This window comes from Micromonas commoda, chromosome 2 (assembly GCF_000090985.2).
Source record: "Micromonas commoda chromosome 2, complete sequence".
NCBI classification, from domain to species: domain Eukaryota; kingdom Viridiplantae; phylum Chlorophyta; class Mamiellophyceae; order Mamiellales; family Mamiellaceae; genus Micromonas; species Micromonas commoda.
Genome location: NC_013039.1, coordinates 1,867,051 through 1,881,206, shown reverse-complemented (window position 1 = coordinate 1,881,206; position 14,156 = coordinate 1,867,051). Strand labels below are relative to the sequence as shown.

General features: G+C 63.9%; 8 protein-coding genes across 8 annotated transcripts; 3 read left to right on the top strand and 5 right to left on the bottom strand.

Annotated features, from left to right (window-relative positions):
• Window positions 1-136: 136 nt before the first annotated feature.
• Window positions 137-3,432, bottom strand: MICPUN_55643 (predicted protein; the record flags this gene model as incomplete). Its single annotated transcript, XM_002499787.1, has 3 exons — window positions 137-2,503; window positions 2,792-3,196; window positions 3,385-3,432. 3 exons carry the CDS (start codon window positions 3,430-3,432, stop codon window positions 326-328), a joined length of 2,631 nt encoding a protein of 876 aa, XP_002499833.1. The 3' UTR covers window positions 137-325.
• A 416-nt stretch (window positions 3,433-3,848) lies between these two features.
• Window positions 3,849-4,538, top strand: MICPUN_107643 (fanciful K+ uptake-b family transporter). The gene has a single exon (XM_002500272.1). The coding sequence runs from the start codon at window positions 3,943-3,945 to the stop codon at window positions 4,483-4,485; it is 543 nt and encodes a 180-aa protein (XP_002500318.1). The 5' UTR covers window positions 3,849-3,942; the 3' UTR covers window positions 4,486-4,538.
• A 66-nt stretch (window positions 4,539-4,604) lies between these two features.
• MICPUN_55645 (predicted protein) lies at window positions 4,605-5,576 on the bottom strand (the record flags this gene model as incomplete). The annotated part of the gene is made up of 1 exon (XM_002499786.1): window positions 4,605-5,576. One exon carries the CDS (start codon window positions 5,574-5,576, stop codon window positions 4,605-4,607), a length of 972 nt encoding a protein of 323 aa, XP_002499832.1.
• A 127-nt stretch (window positions 5,577-5,703) lies between these two features.
• CDKA (cyclin dependant kinase a) lies at window positions 5,704-7,045 on the bottom strand (the record flags this gene model as incomplete). Its single annotated transcript, XM_002499785.1, has 2 exons — window positions 6,776-7,045; window positions 5,704-6,592 (listed from the first exon to the last, which is right to left on the bottom strand). Exons 1-2 carry the CDS (start codon window positions 7,033-7,035, stop codon window positions 5,704-5,706), a joined length of 1,149 nt encoding a protein of 382 aa, XP_002499831.1. The 5' UTR covers window positions 7,036-7,045.
• A 239-nt stretch (window positions 7,046-7,284) lies between these two features.
• Window positions 7,285-8,814, bottom strand: MICPUN_78447 (predicted protein; the record flags this gene model as incomplete). The annotated part of the gene is made up of 1 exon (XM_002499784.1): window positions 7,285-8,814. The coding sequence occupies one exon, from the start codon at window positions 8,812-8,814 to the stop codon at window positions 7,285-7,287; it is 1,530 nt and encodes a 509-aa protein (XP_002499830.1).
• Window positions 8,815-8,955: 141 nt separating this feature from the next.
• MICPUN_55648 (predicted protein) lies at window positions 8,956-10,830 on the top strand (the record flags this gene model as incomplete). Its single annotated transcript, XM_002500271.1, has 1 exon — window positions 8,956-10,830. The coding sequence occupies one exon, from the start codon at window positions 8,956-8,958 to the stop codon at window positions 10,828-10,830; it is 1,875 nt and encodes a 624-aa protein (XP_002500317.1).
• Window positions 10,831-10,859: 29 nt separating this feature from the next.
• On the bottom strand, window positions 10,860-11,728 carry MICPUN_89886 (predicted protein). Its single transcript, XM_002499783.1, has 3 exons — window positions 11,609-11,728; window positions 11,378-11,471; window positions 10,860-11,247 (listed from the first exon to the last, which is right to left on the bottom strand). Exons 2-3 carry the CDS (start codon window positions 11,459-11,461, stop codon window positions 10,951-10,953), a joined length of 381 nt encoding a protein of 126 aa, XP_002499829.1. The 5' UTR covers window positions 11,462-11,471; window positions 11,609-11,728; the 3' UTR covers window positions 10,860-10,950.
• A 713-nt stretch (window positions 11,729-12,441) lies between these two features.
• MICPUN_78558 (protein arginine methyltransferase) lies at window positions 12,442-13,797 on the top strand (the record flags this gene model as incomplete). Its single annotated transcript, XM_002500270.1, has 1 exon — window positions 12,442-13,797. One exon carries the CDS (start codon window positions 12,442-12,444, stop codon window positions 13,795-13,797), a length of 1,356 nt encoding a protein of 451 aa, XP_002500316.1.
• Between the last annotated feature and the right edge of the window lie 359 nt (window positions 13,798-14,156).

Sequence of the window (14,156 nt, the reverse complement as noted above, 5' to 3'; positions counted from 1 at the left end):
ATATTTTTTATGATGAAGGTCGCTCCACCAGCCCTCCTGTCAAGCTGAATGATGAGGGCCGAAAACGACGCGTCACTCGAGCCGCCCGGTCGCGTCATCAGGGGCGAGGTGCTACGGTGGGGTTGACGTCTGGTACTCATTCGCACTTTTGCATACTGTGGTATTAAAAGAACAGGAACAATCAAAGGCTCACGCGACTCGCGCGCATGCCCTCGGTATCGCGGCAATAAACTATGGAAAAGAATGGCTAGAAAAGAGGATTTTCGCGGCTGTGGTTGTGAGGCGTCGAGTAATAAAGGGTTCGCCCCCTTGTTCGCTCGACGACTTACTTGCCCATCTGCGCAGCCACCTCGGCGGCAAAGTCCTCGTTCCTCTTCTCCAAGCCCTCGCCGAGGTTGTACTTGACGAAGCGGCGGATGGAGATCTTCTCGCCGATCTCCGCGGTGGCCTCCTTAATGAGCTCCTCGACAGACTTGGAAGTGTCCTTGATGTAGTCCTGCTTGAGGAGAGCCTTCTCGTTGACCATCTTGTCGAGGCGGCCCTGGACAATCTTCTCGCGGATGTTCTCGGGCTTGCTCTGAAGATCTTCCATCTTCATCTGCACCTCCTTCTCGGCGGCGATCATGGCGGGGTCGGCGTCCTCGGGGGACACATACTCGACATCAGGGCAGGCGGCGACCTGCATGGCAATGTCGGCGACGAGCTCCTTGAACTTGTCACCGCGCGCGACGAAGTCAGTCTCGCAGTTGACCTCGACGAGCACGCCGAGACGAGCGCCGGCGTGGATGTACTGAGCGACGGCACCCTCCGCGGCGATGCGGGAGGCCTTCTTGTCGGCGGAGGCCATGCCCTTCTTGCGAAGCCAGACGACAGCCTCCTCGATGTCACCACCGCACTCACCAAGGGCCTTCTTGCAGTCCATCATGCCGGCGCCGGACTTGTCGCGGAGCACCTTAACGTCCTTGGCGGAGATGGCGACGGTGGGCTTGGCAGCCTCTTCCTTCTTCTCCTCCTCCTTGGGAGCCTCCTCCTTCTTCTCCTCGGCCTTCTTCTGGAGAGCCTTGGTCTGAGCCTCAACCTCAGCGGCAAAGTCCTCGTTCTTCTTCTCCAAGCCCTCGCCGAGGTTGTACTTGACGAAGCGGCGGATGGAGATCTTCTCGCCGATCTCCGCGGTAGCCTGCTTGATGAGCTCCTCGACGGTGATGGAAGTATCCTTGATGTAGTCCTGCTTGAGGAGAGCCTTCTCGTTGACCATCTTGTCAAGGCGGCCCTGGACAATCTTCTCGCGAATGTTCTCGGGCTTGGAGAGCATGTCCTCCATCTTCATCTGCACCTCCTTCTCGGCGGCGATCATGGCGGGGTCGGCGTCCTCGGGGGACACGTACTCGACGTCGATGTTGGCGGCGACCTGCATGGCGATGTCGCCGACGAGCTCCTTGAACTTGTCACCGCGCGCGACAAAGTCAGTCTCGCAGTTGACCTCGACAATCACGCCGAGGCGGGAACCACCGTGGATGTAGGCGCCGACGGCACCCTCCGCGGCGATGCGGGAGGCCTTCTTGTCGGCGGAGGCCATGCCCTTCTTGCGAAGCCAGACGACAGCCTCCTCCATGTCGCCGTTGCACTCGGTGAGCGCCTTCTTGCAGTCCATCATGCCGGCGCCGGACTGGTCGCGGAGCTCCTTGACAGCCTTGGCGGAGATGGCGGCACCCTCAGCCTTGGGGGCCTCAGCCTTGGGGGCCTCAGCCTTGGGGGCCTCAGCCTTGGGGGCCTCAGCCTTGGGGGCCTCAGCCTTGGGGGCCTCGGGCTTGGGCTCCTCCTTCTTTTCAGCCTTCTTCGCGGCGGGCTTTTCCTTATCGTTTCCCGCCGGGAACTGTCCGGCGGTGATGCCCTTGGACTTGAAGGCAAACTCCATCATGGAGGCGCCAGCCTCCACCTCCTGGAGCACCTCCTCGACGACGGAGGAGATGTCAACCTTGTCCTTCATGGTGAGCTTCACCTTGGCGCCGTCGACGTCGAGCACCTTGACGGAGACCTTGTCGCCCACCTTGCAAAAGTCGGCCACGTCCACGTTGTAGTCGTCGGACATCTCGGTGACGTGCACGAGACCCTCGACGCCCTCCATGATCTCGACGAAGGCGCCGAAGGGCTGGACGGACTTGACCTCGCCCTCGAACGCGGTGCCCTTCTTGATGGCCTTGACCTTCTCGGCCGCGGCCCTGGCCTCAGCCTGCTGCGCCTTCCTGGCGGCAAACTTAGCCTCGCGCTCAGCCTCCTTGGCCTTGATCGCCTCGAGCTCGTCCGCGGTGGGCGGGGGCTTCATGGTGAGGGAGATGCGGCCCTTCTCCGCGTCGATGGACTTGACCCAGACGGTCACGGCCTGGTCCGCGGAGACCACGTCGGTGACGTTCTCGACGAAGCCATCCTTGAGCTCGGAGATGTGCACGAGGCCGTCGTTCTTGGCGCCAAAGTCGACGAAGCAGCCGTACTCCTGCACGCGCTTCTGTTGGTGACGTAACGGAGGAGGGGACGGGACGGGGCGGGGGGGTTACGGTCAGTTTTGTCGGCGTCAATCGAACAGTCCGGGCTCGCGCGGGGCGTGATATTTCCAAATGTCCGTCTCGGCTCTTATCCGTAACGGGCCGGGCACGTGTCGGCGGTTGGGGGCGGATTGGCCACCGCCCGCGCGCGGGGCGCCGACGGGCGCGCGGGGGCGACGGACCGAAGGTGCCGCGCGGTCGTGGGCTCGTTCGGGTCACGCCCGACGACACCGGCGGGACGCGGTGCCCACCTTGGGAGACCCGCGCGTGCCGCGACCGCCCCCGACGCCGCGACTGGATAGGAAAAAGCATCGACGCAACCCCGAGGCCGCAGGGTTTGGGCTGGTGGGTCCGCGAAACGAAACATGCGGTGCCGGCCCGGAGCCGACCCGCGACGCGCCCCGCGAGCCCCTTTTCCCCGGTTTCACCCGGCGGCGCGACGGTACGGGTGGCGAAGAGAGGGTTTCGGAGGGATGACGCACCACTTTGCCCTCGTACTTGTTGCCGACGGCGATGTCGGCGTCCTGCACGGTGACGTTCTTCTTGACGAACTTGCGCTTGGGCTTCTCGGGCTTGGCCTCAGCCTCGGCGACGGCGCGCGCGACGACGGCGCGGCGGGCGACGACCTTTTGGGACTTGGCGGAGCCGAAGCGGGTCTGCTAGGTGCGGGTTCGGGATGCGCGGTCAGCGAGGCGGTTCGTCGATCGCGGCGCTCGCGCGGCGCCGCTTCCGTCGACGGGGTGGTGGGCACGAGATTGGGCGTTGCGGAGCGATGGAAAGCGCATTCGCCGGCCTCGACGTCCCGCCGGAAACGCGTACGCACAGGGGCGGTCGGGGGTCTCACCTGCGCGACGGGCGCGATGGAGGCCATGGCAGACATCGTGGCGGACATTTCGATGTGAGGGGCGGTGCGACGCTGTGAAGAGCGCGCGTGTACCTATGGATGCGCACGCGCTCCGTCCGGACGCCAGAGTTGCTTTTTGACACAACAAACCGCTCGGAGGGATGACACTCCGCGAATCCTGGGGCCAGCAGGCTCTCGCTGCCGATTCCTGAGGCTGCCACGTCTCGGATATTTCACCAGTCGATCCGGCACCGTGCGCAGCTGCCGATTCGACGGTTCAGTGCCAATTCAGATTCCTTCTCTGTGGCGGTACGGTCAGGATGAGTTCCGGAATTTTCGAGTTAATCGCAAACACGTTTCTTTGAGTTAACAAACCGTCAAATTTTGCCAGCGCTGGACAACCGCGGCGTCCGCGACGACTCGCGGGGCTCTATCCTGATTGCGCGTTCGCCCAGCCAACACAACCCAGCGCACGTCCACGAGGAGTCGCACGAACGGAGGTTTACGACGATCATGCACTTCAGCGGAGCAGTGGATATCAAGACGCGCATGTCGGAGATGCGCGGCGCCGCCCGCCGCGCGCTCGACGGCGCGCGCGCCCGCGTGGTCGACGCAGCATCCGATCGCGCGATGCCCACCACCGGCGCCATCACCCTGTCGCGCGCGCACAACCCCCTCCGCCACGGAAAGTTCGCCGCGATGATCCCCGGCGACAGCGCGGTCGAGACGGTCATCACCTCCGGCATCTTCTCCACCCTCAACATATACAACACCCTGCTCATCGGCAGGCTCATCCTCACCTGGTTCCCGAACCCGCCGAGGCAGATCGTGTACCCCCTCGCCACGCTCTGCGACCCGTACCTCAACCTGTTCCGCGGGATCATCCCCCCCATCGGCGGTACCATCGACCTGAGCCCCATCCTGGCGTTCACCGTGCTCAACGTCTTCACCAACACCGCCGCGGCGCTCCCGTGCGAGATCGACCCGGAGACGGGCGAGATGAAGGCGCCGGAGAAGCCGAGGGGGATCGGCGCCAAGTTTAGGGAACGCGTGGAGCTGGCGAGGGCGAGACGGGCGGCGAAGGCGTTAAAGGCGCAGTAGTGCTATCTAAGTGAGATGACATCTAATCACATCTAAGTGTTAGCGGCTATGCGAACGTATTTGACATCTAGTGGGTATTCGACGCGAACCGACTAGTAGGCGGCGTTGCTCGTCCCGTCCTAAAAGTTTGCGTGAAATGCGTCCGCCATCTTCGCGCCCGCGCCGGCGCTCGGCTCCACCCGCTGCTCGTAATCCCTCGGGTCCCTGCTGTCGAGCACCTCGAACAGCGGCACGGGAACCACCTCCACGCCCGGCACCCTGATCTTCACCGTCGCGTGCGTAAACACCTTGCGAATGAGCAGCTGCAGCTTTCCCGGATTGGCGTCGTAGCGCATGGCTCGCAAAGACGCATCCGCCCACCCGCCTCTCGTCGTCTCCTCGGGGTAGTATATCGCGCACACGAGCACCTTGCGCGGCTTGGTCTTGGCGCACAGCCGTCGCACGTACGTCTCCACCCTGTTCTTGAACAGGTCCACCACGTACCCGAACCCGGGCGGCCATCCAGTACACGTCCCCGCGACGCACCCTGGTAATCCGCATCCGAGGCATCCCAAGTCCACTCCGAGGTTGGGGGGCGACGCGCACGCGCAACGCTCCAGGCACGCGGTGGGAGTGCAGCACACCAGCGCCGCGAGATTGATGGCCGTGCAGAGCAGGGGCTGGAGCGCCACGTCGTTACCACCGACGCTCACCACCAGCACGTCGTCGCGCGCGATGTTGTCCCGGATGAACTCATCCTGCGGCAAGAGCCTGCCGAACGCTCGGTCGTTGAGGCACGTCGCCTCCACCGCGGTGTTGACGCACCCCATCGATTTACCCTCCGCGACGCACCGCTCGTTGATCCAGTAGCACACGTCCTTCTTCATCACCTGAGGCGCGAGGAACTCCTCGTACCCGTTCAGCGCCTGCGCCACGTCGTCGAACCAGTACTTGTTATCCAGCGACGAATCCCCGGCCAAGAAGACGACGCGCTCGTGCCTCCGTCGCATCGCCGCGAGCGCCACCGACAGGTCCTTGACGTCGTGACCGTAAAACGGGGAGTAAAAGTTGCGAACCTTGGCGTCTTCGACGCGGTACATGGACGCCGCCATGGTCGACATCGTCGCGAGGCTCCCAGTGTTGTCGACGGGTTTCCCTCGGTTCTTGCTTGAGTGGGTAGACTAACAACGCGAAAATTTCGTTCAAGTTTTCTCTGTGCGATTGGAAAAGTACACGGACCTACTCGGCGTCGTTCGCATCCTTGGCGTCGTTTTCGTCCCTGGAGCCCTTCGACGGTGGAGACTCCCCGTCGCTGCCCCCCCCGCGTGTCGCCCCGCCCGCCCCTCGCCCCTCGCCCCGGGCCCCCTCGCCGGCGCCATCGCTCCGCCTCTTCTTAAGACCGCCCTCGCGGCCGAACCGATCGCTCGGCCTCGGTCGCTCGGTGCTCGGCTCGTAATCGTCAAAGAACCTGTGGTTGCACGCGTCCCTCGCGCTGATCCGCTTGTGCGGCGCGTACTGCAGCATCTGCTCCAGTAAATCGAGCCCCGCCTCGTCCAGGCTCGGGCATATGTCCTTCCACTCCTTGGCCCTCCACTGCGGGAACTGCGTCTTGTAGTCTGGGAGCTGCTCCACCCCTTGCCACGCGCCGTCGTCGGGCGTGCCGAGGACGCGGAAGATGCGGAAGAGCTCGTCGATCTCGGAGTCGCCCGGGAAGAGGGGCGCGTGGTTGATCATCTCGGCGAAGATGCACCCGATGCTCCACACGTCCACCGGGGTGCTGTAGTGCCGGGCGCCCAGCAAGATCTCGGGGCTCCGGTACCACAGCGTGACAACCTCGTGCGTGTACGCCCGAAGCGGGATACCGAACGCCCTCGCGAGCCCAAAGTCCGCGAGCTTCAACACGTTCGTGGTCTGGTCCACCAGCAGGTTCTGGGGCTTCAGGTCGCGGTGTAAGACGCGGTGCGAGTGGCAGTACGCGATGCCGGCGCACATCTGGTAGAGGTAGCCTTTGATGACGCGCCTGTCGTTGCTGACGTGCGGGTGGGTGTCCAGGTGCTTCTTGAGGTCCACGTCGAGGAACTCGAAGACGAGGTAGAGCTTCTTATCCTGGTGGATCACGTCCATGAGGCTGCGGGGTCGTGGGACGGAGCGCGGGTCGGGGCGCGGTCAGTGACGCGAGGCGATGGGACTTTCAGAAGCCTTCGGGCCGAAAAAAAAGACGGAGTCGCATGGGACGGGGCGCCGCGTAGTTCACGCCGAGATCCGTCGTCGGCGCGAACGCCGCGGGGGCGGGTTCGGGTCGTTCACTCACCTGACGATATTCTCGTGTTTGAGTTCCTTGAGGAGGGAGATCTCGCGGATCGCCGTCGACGGGACCCCTTCCTCCTCCTGGTCCAGCCGGATCCGCTTGAGCGCCACCACGGAGTCGTCCCTGCGATCTCTGGCCTTGTACACGACGCCGTACGTTCCCTCCCCGATCTTCTCAACCTTCTCGAAGTTGTCCATCGTGGCCGGGGTCTTCCTCGGCGGGTTCACGGAGGTGACCCCGGGCGCTGGCTTGGGCGCGGACATCGTGCTCTCCCCCCTCCAGCGTCGACCAAGTGCCCGCGCGCACCCGCACCTTGGAGGAGGAGTCGAAGGGGTTCCCGCGCTGAGAGGATTTTTCAAACGCCCGCGTGTGCCGATTCGATTTTTCGTGCCGAAACTCTGACCGTTCGCCCGTGCTCTCGCATCGAATTTCAGGCGAATGAAAAAACGATTCCCACAGACGTGAAAAACGCATACGTCGTTCCGTGACAATTCCTTTGAACAAACTCTCCGTCACTCGTCCTCTTCCTCGCTCCCCGAAGCCATGGTCACGTCGCCGCCGCCGTCCCTCTCCGCCGCAGCCGCCGCGCGCGACCCGCGGCCGACCCTCCCTTCCCCGACCCTCCCCCCGCGCGAGTACCCCGGCCCGCCCTCGCCCCCACCGTCCACACCCCCGAAACCCCTCCCGTGTCCCCGAAACAGACCTCCGCCGTGGTCCCAGCCCCCGCCGCCGCCCCAGCCGCCGCCGCCGCCGCCGCCGCCGGGGCCGGGCCCGCCCCTCCGCGACGCCCCCGCGCCGCCGCTCGCGCCCTTCACCGTGCACTCGTTTCGCATCAAACTGGTCCTCAGCAACATGGCGTGGATCACCTTGGTGAACAATCGCCCGGCTTCGAGCGCATCCGCGTACGTCGTCGCCCTCGAATCCGCCCTTCGCTTGTGCAGCGTCTTTCGCTGCGAGTCTATCCTCGCGCTGATCTGTTCGTCCGCGATGAGCGCGCCCACCTCGTGTTCCATGGCGGCGACGTCGTCCACGCGAAACGCGTCCGCCATCCTCCGCAGGTCCACCGCGCTGAACGGCTCCACGTACTGGACCAACGCCCTGCGACGGATCGCTTCGTACAACGCATCCACGTGATCGTGCAGGTGGAGGTCCAGCGCGAGTTGCGGTCGCAGACGTTCCAGTCCGTCGAACAGCGACGAGTAACGCGAGTTGTAGAAGTCCTCGACGCACGCACGCACCTCCGGCGCCGCCTCCATCGCAGTCCGAAACGTGGGGTTCTCGAGCACGTCCTTCTTCAGATCGCTCCTGTCGAGCGACGCGAGCGCGCACAAACCGCCAAACGTCGCGACGTCCGCGGCGCCCACGACGTCGTCGTACGCGCTTCCAACCTCCGACTGCAACCGCGTGAACTTCTCGGCGGCGAGCTTGTACTTGCGCTGCTCGATGGCGGCCAAACCGCCGGCGCACGCGAGCTTGGCGGCGACGAGCGGGTCATCGGCGGAATCTGGCACGGCTGCGGCTTTGGCGACGTAGTTTTGAACGTTCGCGAAGTTCTCGGCTTGGACGCTGACGCGTATGACGTTGAGGCACATGTTGACGACGTGCCTCGGGGTGGTGCAGTAGTCCCTGGTGCGAACGTAGCACTTGAACGCGGCGTTGAGGTCGCCGCGCGCGTGGTAAAAGTCCCCGAGGTCGTTGTGGCCCATCCGTATCGACTCCTTGATCATGTTCGTCTTGTACCCGTTCAGCTCCGCGTCGAGCACCTCCTGCTTCTTCGCCGCGCGTCTGTCCGTCTCGTCGACCCACTCCTTGTCCAGCTCGTGGGACGGGCCGAGGCGACCGGCGATCTTCTCCACCACGGCGGCGTACGCGCGCGTGTCGTCTCCCTGCTTCAAGATGTCGTGCGCGGCTCGCAGGGCGTCCAGCTTGAGCGCCTCGTCGTCGGACCGATCGGCGATGAACATGAGGCGGGGCACGGCGGCGTGGGGGCCGTACCCGGCCGTGATGGCCTCCACGTCCACCGGGGGTAAATCCTCGATCATGACCCGCGCCCGCCCGTCAGATCGGTCGCGCCCGGAGATCTGGAAAAGAACTCGCGCGCGCCCCTTGGTTCGGGGTTCGTTAACATTCGCCTCTAGGTCAAATCCACGGACCGCCGCCGACACTCCATAGGCACGTGGACGATGGGCAAGAAGAAGTCTTCGACCGACCCGGACGCGCCGATGCCCAACCTCCGGGACCAGGGGGGTTTGGCGGCGGTCGCGCGCATGGTGGAGCTGCAGCGGAAGGCGGAGGCGGCCGCGCCGACGCCGACGGTGACGATTGCAAATCCCCCCGCCTTCACCCCCGGCTTCCTCGACCGAAAGCCGGACAAGAAGGACAAGAAGGACAGGAAGGACAAGAAGGACAAGAAGGACAAGGAGGACAAGGAGGACAAGGAGGACGAAAAGGACTTCAAACCCGGCTTCCTCGACCGCAAGCCAGAGAAGAAGGAGAAGAAGGAGAAGAAGGAGAAGAAGGAGAAGAAGGAGAAGAAGGACAAAAAGGACGACGGGCGGGAGAAGAAGGAGAAGCGCAAGCCCGCCGCGGAGGAGCCCAAGCCCGACGCCGCCGGGAAGAAGGTCAAGCCCACGAAGCCCAGGACGTACCCGCGCAACCCCCACGCGGTCAACCCCGACGATTCGGACGACGAGGAATTTCGCCTCCCCAACCCCATGAAGGTCAAGATGCCCGAGGTGCTCGCGCCGGACACGGACGAGAGCTTCTCCACCGACTCCGAGTCGGGCCTCGTCAACGGGTACAAGATGGACACCTCCGACGACGAAAAATGGATCGAGGTTGGCAGAAAGTGGCGCGAGGGCATCTTAGGGGACGTCAAGGCTCGGCACAAGGCTTTGATGCTCGACGCGGACAAGCTCGACGCCATCTGCGCCAAGACCCGCGAGACGTATCAGCATTTTTTATCCGTCGACATGGTCAAGGAGAGCATCTACGGCGACGACGGCGTCAACCACGGCGACTGCGGCGAGCACCTCTTCATCCGATGCGGCCGCGTCGCGGGACGGTGCACCGAGCTCGCCAAGAAGGCCATCCGGTGGTCGCACGTGCTGATGGGCTCGAGGGCGGATGCGTCGGTGACGGATCTTGCGCAGACTTTAGCGGAGGACCTTCGCATGAAAGAACACGCCATCGGAACGCTCATCGGGTACAACCGGCTGTACGAGCAGGTGCAGAAACACAACGCCCTGTGCTGGGGCCGGGCGCGTAACGCCGTGGAGGACCACGAGAAGGCGGTGGCGAAGATGCTCGGCCAGCCGCCGCCCGACCACTCGAAGATCCCGCGGTCGAAGAAGAACTGGGTCGACGAGCTGTCGCACCCGCTCGAGATTCCCCCGGAGAGCGACTCGGAGGAGACGAAGGAGAAGAAGCGGCGGGGAATCGTGGAGAAGGACGGGGTGACGTTCGAGGAGTACTACGCCAACGCGATGATAAACCTGTTCGGGGATGAGCTCGCGGAGTGGCAAAAGGAGGACGCTGGCAAGACGGACGTGAGCCTCATCATGCGAGCCATCCAGTCGGGCGCGGACGTCATCCCGACGCTGCAGAAGGAGCTCATGATGCAGTACGAGTCGCTGGGGGACCTGAAGGACCTGAAGAGCGGCGGCGGCGAGGCGCTGCAGCGGAACCAGATGGGGGACGTCGAAGGGGACGTCGACATGGACGACGCCGACGACACGGCTGGCGGGGGGGACCGGGACGGTTCGGGGAGCGAGCTGTCGGGTCTCGGGAGCGACGACGAGAGGCTCGCCACGAAGAAGCGCAAAGCGGGAGAGGAGGACGAGGAGGCGGAGATTCTCAAGGCGATGGGCGCCGGATCGACTTACTCGTACTCGGGGGACTCCGACGACATCGACGACGACGACGGCGACGATAGCGGCGACGGCGATGACGGCGGCGACAGCGATGACGACGGCGGCGACTCCGACGAGGGTGACGAGGAGGAGCAGTCGGACCCGGACGATGCGGTAGACTACGCCGTGACCCCGATGGCGCACTAACGAGCCTCTGGCTAGTAGCTCGTCGAACGTTTAGCTCTCATCGACGGCTAATATTACAATTGCCTCAAGCGTGTTTGGAGTACTGAGCTGCTACATAAAGTCGAAAGGGTTGCCGACGCGTTAGATGAGGAGCTTCTCGATGGCATCCTTGAGGTTCTGGATCTGCGTCTTGAGCTGCGAGCCCTCGTTGGTGGTGACGGAGCAGCTGATGACGGGCCTGGAGACGCCGCACGCGCGACCGAGCGCCTGCTTGGAGGGGACAAACACGTACGGCACGTTCTTGTCCTCCGCGAGCAGTGGCAGGTGGAGGAGGATCTCGAGGGGCTCGGTGTCCGCCGCGAGGACGACAAACTCGGAGATGCCGCGGTTGAGGGTCTTGGTGGCCTCGTTCGCGCCCTTCTTGAGCTGCTTGTAGTTCTGCGGGCGGGAGGGATGGGACGGGAGGACGAGGGGTGAGCGGGACGACGACGCGAGCTCGGCGTTTTCGGCCAACGAACTAGGGCAAAATCGGGGACGTGGGGAATCGGCGTTCGCGGGGGAGACGCACCGCAGCCTGCTGGACGATGTCCAGGATGGTGATGGTGAGCTGCGCGTCCGCGAGGGGATACGCCTTGGGGTTGACCTCGGACATTTTCCTTGAACTGCGGGAGAGCGGCGGCGGGGCCGAAGGTCAGCAATCGTCCGTCCCGGAATGGAGAGTGAAGAGAGGAGGGTTTCGGGGCGCGGATGAGGATGCTGAGGATTGTCCGCGAACGACGGTGTGAAGACGCGCGCGCACCTTGTTTCGGTAGCTTTAGAAAAGGGTGCGACGCCTCACTGCTTGATTTTCAAGCTCAGCTATGCGTTTTGACTGTGAACCCGTGCAGGTTTAGTGGCGACGGCGCGCGCAACCGGACCGTGAAAAAGCGCGAATTCTGCGGCGGCCGCTTTCGTCCGTGGAAATATCTCCATCGATCCACATGCAAACAGTAAGGATGGACAGTTTGCCGTTAACGGCTCACACGCGGGCAGTCACGTAAAACAACAAGCGTGGCGTGGTTGAAAAACTTTTGCCAAGGAACCAGCGCTCGGAACCGGCGACGATTTCATTTCCCGATGCCGCCGAGGAGGAAGAAGACCATCGGCCCCAAGTACGCAGAGACCGTGCATTGGGGTCCTCGCCCGGGCGACGACACCCGCGGCGGTCGATGGGTCCTCGAGGACGATTCCTACATCGTCCCCGACCCGCCCCCGCCGCCCCCCGAGCCGACGATGCCCGAGTTGTTAGAAAGGGCGGGCGCGCGCGTGGGCGGGGCGGACGACGACGGGGAGGTGGAGGTGGCTCGCTTCCACCTTCGGCGCGTGTGCGAGCTGCACGTGCACGGGACGCACACCGTCGGCGAGTCCAACGACATATCGCACTTGCCCGCGACGATCCGCCTGACCCGCGCCGTCGAGGACGAGGTGAACGACGACGCGCAACCCCCGACGCACGCGGCGTTGTACATCACGTCCGAGATGGAGGTGGCGAGGTGGCGCATCGCCGATCCCGCCAACGCCGTCGCGCGGTCGGGGGACGCGCTCATCGTCACGGTCGAGGGCGTGGACCACGTCAGCACGAACGTGGACTGGATGCCGTCCCCGGCTCGGGCGTTCGTCTTACGATTCCTGTACGACGACGATTTGGAGAGGTGCCGAGCGGCGCTCGCGTCGCCATCCGCCGACGCCGCCGACCCCTCGCGAGCGACGGTTCCAAAACCACCGAAGCGCGCCAGGCCCGACGGGTCCCGCAAACAAAACCCCGACGCCCCAACCGCCTTCAACACGAACGCGTTCGACGCCAAGACGGACAGCGCGAGCGCCGTCGAGTACTTTCGCTACTACGGGTTGATTCCCCAGCAGCAGAACATGCTCCAAGACGCGGTGCGCACGGGGACGTACTTCACCGCGATACTCGAAAACGCGTGCGATTTTAAGGATAAGGTTGTCATGGACGTCGGTGCCGGGTCGGGGATACTGTCGTTCTTCGCGGCTATGGCCGGGGCGAGGCGGGTGTACGCGGTGGAGGCGAGCGCGATGTCGGAGCACTGCGCTAAGCTCTTGGAGGGTAACCCTCGACTGCGCGACGTCATCGTGATCGTCAACGGGAAGGTCGAGGAGGTTGAGATACCGGAGAAGGTGGACGTGATGGTGTCGGAGCCGATGGGCACGCTGCTGTACAACGAGCGGATGATCGAGAGCTACCTGCTGGCGAGGGACAGGTTCATGCGAAGGGAGGAGTCATGCGGCGAGGGCGGGTCGTCTGATTTCGGTTCCGGCGGGGCTGGTCTGTCGCTGCGTGGTAAGATGTTCCCCGGGGGCGGGCGCGTGCACTGCGCGCCGTTCGCGGACGAGACGCTGTGGAATGAGATTAAGGATAAGGCGCACTTCTGGGGCACCGAGGATTTCTACGGCGTCGACCTGACGCCGCTGCGGGAGGAGGCTGTTCGGTCCTATTTCCGGCAGTGCGTCGTGGACGCGTTTGAAACGGAGCTGCTGTTGAGTCAGCCGGTGTCGTTCGCGTGGGACTGGACCACGCTTCGGGCGGACGAGCTGGAGTCGCTGGACATGCACCTGGAGTTTAAGGTGCAACGCGCCGGTCCCGTGCACGGCGTCGCGTGTTGGTTCGACGTGCTGTTCGAGGGAACGGCAAAATCTCGTTGGCTCACCACCGCGCCCGGCTTGCCCACCACGCACTGGTACCAGATGCGTCTCGTGTTCGAACGACCGATGCGGTGCGAGGCTGGTGAGACGGTGAAGGGGCGGATGAAGATGACCGCGCTGGATAACCAGAGCTACGCGGTGACGGTCGAGCTCAAGGGTAAGGGCGGGAAGGCGGTCAGCGGCGAGTGGGATTTGAAAGACCCGTACTACCGGCAGACCATCTACCCCCAGCCGGGGTACACCAAGGAGCAGCTCGCGAGGTTCTACGGCGAACCGCCGGCGTGACGACTCGACGGTAGGATAACATAGCGGGTAGCGGTGATGCGATGACAAACAAGGTGTCTTCAAGCATGTTTCACATTCGTATTCAAACATTCAAACAAGTGCACGTTCGTAGCTCGGCGCGGCGCACGCGGGAGCCGACAAACCGCGTCCACCAGTTCGAGGTGAGATCGATCGTGAAGAAACGAGACGACGCAATGCCAAAAGGGAAGGAAAATAAGACTCGTTCGGCACGAGGGCGAACCGAGCAGAGGATCTTATTTGCCCCTCTTTGCGTCGTCTCGGCCTCTGCTCACCTCGAACTGGTGGACGCGAGATCGTCGACCAAGAAAGGCGGCGCCGTCCCCGAGTTCGACAAACCA

What these genes read in the sequence shown, in the direction of transcription:
- MICPUN_107643 (XM_002500272.1), top strand. Translation starts at nt 3,943, where the DNA reads ATGCGCGGCGCCGCCCGCCGCGCGCTCGACGGCGCGCGCGCCCGCGTG.
- MICPUN_89886 (XM_002499783.1), bottom strand. Translation starts at nt 11,461, where the DNA reads ATGTCCGAGGTCAACCCCAAGGCGTATCCCCTCGCGGACGCGCAGCTC. An exon ending in ACATCGTCCAGCAGGCTGCG is followed by an intron (nt 11,248 to 11,377) that starts GTGCGTCTCCCC and finishes TCCCGCCCGCAG; the next exon opens with AACTACAAGCAGCTCAAGAA.